Source organism: Cebus imitator, unplaced genomic scaffold, assembly GCF_001604975.1.
Source record: "Cebus imitator isolate Cc_AM_T3 unplaced genomic scaffold, Cebus_imitator-1.0 Scaffold53, whole genome shotgun sequence".
Classification (NCBI taxonomy): Eukaryota; Metazoa; Chordata; class Mammalia; order Primates; family Cebidae; genus Cebus; species Cebus imitator.
In genome coordinates, this window is record NW_016107368.1 from 3,612,166 (window position 1) to 3,615,266 (window position 3,101).

The window sequence follows — 3,101 nt, forward strand, 5'->3', positions numbered from 1 at the left end:
GTCTCAAAAAAAAAAAAAAAGAAAGAAAGAAAAAGAGTCCCCACCTATCTTGTTGTTCAGGACATCTGCAAAGGGAGCTAACCCTGGGATGTTTGGTTTCCAGGGGCAACTCCAAGTACCATTACTACGGGATTCGTCTGAAGCCAGACTCCCCACTGAACCGGCTGCAGGAGGACACACAGTACATGGCCATGCGGCAGCAGCCCATGCACCAGAAGCCCAGGTGGGTGCCCAGGTGGGGTGGGGTTGGGGGCAGAGCTCACTTTCCCGTGGAGCATGGAGGGAGAGGTGTTCCTCCAACATGAAACGAACTCACAATAACTCTCTAGTCTCCAGCATCCTGGAAAAGCCAAGGTATCCCCCTCTGCTGAGAATGAGGTGAGTCCAGCAGGAGACACGGGAGGCTGGGACGCAGCCTCCTCCAGCTCACCGTTTTCAGAGCTGTCGTGCTTTGTAACAGACGTTATTTTTTAGAGGCATTCCAGGTTCACAGCAAAATTGAGAAGAAGGTACAGAGAGTTCCTCTTCTCCCCCGGCCCCGCTCCCCACAGCCTGTCCCGCCATGAGCCTCCCCGACAGAGCAGTGCGTGGGTTACGACTGATGACCCTCCACGGGGCTATCACCCTCTCCCAGAGTCCACAGTCAACACCAGGACTCACTCTTGGTGTTGTACATTGTACAGTTTGGACAAATGTATAATGACACGTGTCCCCCATCACAGTGTCACACAGAGCCCTTTCACAGCCTTAAAAACCCTCCATGTTCTGCCTACGCAGCTTTCCCCTTTTTTTTTTTAGTTCCTCTGTCCCAACCACTAACCCTTGTACCATCCCCATACCATTCCCCCTTACCCAGACCCATGCAGTGGGAATCACAGACCTTTAATTTTTAAAGCTTAGGAAGCAAAGAGAAAGAACACTGCGAATAACCCAAGAAGCCCGGAGAAAGTAGCAGGTGTACTCAAGTCACAACATCTTTTTTTTTGAGATGGAGTTTCGCTCTTGTTACCCAGGCTGGAGCGCCACCATGCCCAGCTAATTTTTTGTAGTTTTAGTAGAGACGGGGTTTCACCATGACCAGGATGGTCTCGATCTCTTGACCTCGTGATCCACCCGCCTCGGCCTCCCACAGTGCTGGGATTACAGGCTTGAGCCACCACGCCCGGCCAAGTCACAACTTCTGGACCTTTGGATCCAGAGGCTGGAAAGCCCTGGTCATTTTCTGGAATATCCTCTTCTCCATCACAAACTTCCTCATCTTCTAAGGCAGGGATCAGCAAATCTTTCCCGTAAAGAGCCAGAGAGCAAATATCTTAGCCTTGCAGGCCAGGCAGTCCCTGTCGTGACTGTTCAATTCAGCTGCATCCTGAAAGCAGCCACAAACAGCACGAAAACGATGCACCAGTATGGCTGTGTGCCAATAAAACTTTATTTATAAAAACAAGCAACAGAATTGGCCCTCAGGCCATAGTTTGCTGGCCCCTGGTTTAGGACCCATTCAGATATTGCTGCCTCCTAGAGCACCTCCAGGCGCCCACCCTCACGAGTGCCCACCCTGAGGGCAGGGGCCGCATCCCAATAGCCTCATGTGGCACCTTCACACCTGGCACCCAGCCCTCTGCACAGAGTCACCCATGAAAGTATGTGGCTCAAAAACCCATTCGAGTGCCTCCTGACCACACAGCCACTCCCAGGAGTTGGAGGTCCCAGGAGACAGTTTTCGGAACATTCCTTCTGTACCTAGTTGTCTGCAGACATTGCTGCTGTTGCTCACTTTGGACCCCTGCAAATGCCTGTGAATGGTGCTGCAGGCAGGGTTCAGGGGGACAGACTGAGGCCATCTGCATTTGGAAGCCGCAGCCTGAGCCTGTCTGCGCGATGCGCACGGCCTGCCCTGAGTCGGCTGCTTTACACACAGCTCGCCGGCATGCTGTCCCACCTCCGACAGGCTCGGCCCCGCTTTGTGTTTGATAAGGGATGCCCCCCGGAGGTGCTTCGGGTCAGGCCAGCTCGCCCCTGCCTCCACCACAGCACACGCTGGGCTCTGAGGAGCCAGCCATCTGCAAAGCTTTCCTCTGCGAAAGCCTCAGAACTCTTGAGACTGGACCGACGATGTTTGTGATTCATGCAAAGAATTTCACATTTTTTCTAAGAGAGAAATGTTACAGGGTGAATACATCTATCTGTTTTCTCAAGTGTCCGTTAACAAAGTGTGCTTCATCCATGTGACGGAATATTATTCAGCCTTAAAAAGGAGGAAATTCCAACACAGGCTACACCTTGGTGGACCTTGAGGACGTTAAGCTCAGTGAGAGAAGCCAGGCGCACAAGGACAATTCCCACGTGATCCCACTCCCAGGAGGTCCCTAGAGTCGTCCAATTCACAGAGATAGGAAGTCAGATGGGGGTGCCAGGGGCTGGGGACAGGGACGGGGAGTGAGTGTGTCATGGAGACAGAGTGTGAGTGTGGGAAGATGAGCAAGTTCTGGAGGTGATGATGGTGACAGTGGCATAGCCACATGAACGTGCTTAACGCTGCCGAGCTGTGTGCTAAAAACGGCTCTGATGGTCACTTTTGTGTTGTGTGTATTTGACCACAACTTGTAAACATCATACACACACCCCCGACTGAATCCTGCCCAGCCGCCCTCTCTGTGGGTCCACCTCCGGCAGGGCTGCTGGCCCTCATGGTGGAATGTGTGTCCTCCATCCCAGGTACCGGCCAGCTCAGAAGACGGACAGCCTTGGGGACAGCGGCTCCCACAGCGGCCTGCACAGCACCCCGGAACAGACCATGGCCGCACAGAGCCAGCACCACCAGCAGTACATAGGTGAGAGGCCACACAGGCCCCGGGGCGGGGCTCCCATCTGCTCGCCACACTCCTGGCCTTCAGCACCAGCAGAGCCGGTGGCATCTAAACAGATGTTTCTGACAGTTTCCTTTTGAGACACCATTCTGGTCAAATAGAAAGTTCTAGATAAAGCCGGGCGCGGTGGCTCACGCCTGTAATCCCAGCACTTTGGGAGGCCGAGGCGGGTGGATCACGAGGTCAAGAGATCGAGACCATCCTGGTCAACATGGTGAAACCCCGTCTCTACTA

At 53.7% G+C, this 3,101-nt stretch overlaps 1 protein-coding gene across 6 annotated transcripts in view; it reads left to right on the forward strand.

Moving 5' to 3' along the window:
* RFX2 (regulatory factor X2) overlaps positions 1–3,101 on the forward strand; it is a 117,183-nt gene that overhangs the window by 98,376 nt on the left and 15,706 nt on the right. For all 6 annotated transcript variants that reach the window (XM_017528328.1, XM_017528332.2, XM_037738393.1 and 3 more), the window contains 2 exons: positions 104–223; positions 2,716–2,831. In XM_017528328.1, the coding sequence (XP_017383817.1) occupies positions 104–223; positions 2,716–2,831 (236 nt within the window). The remainder of the gene's footprint in view (positions 1–103; positions 224–2,715; positions 2,832–3,101) is intronic.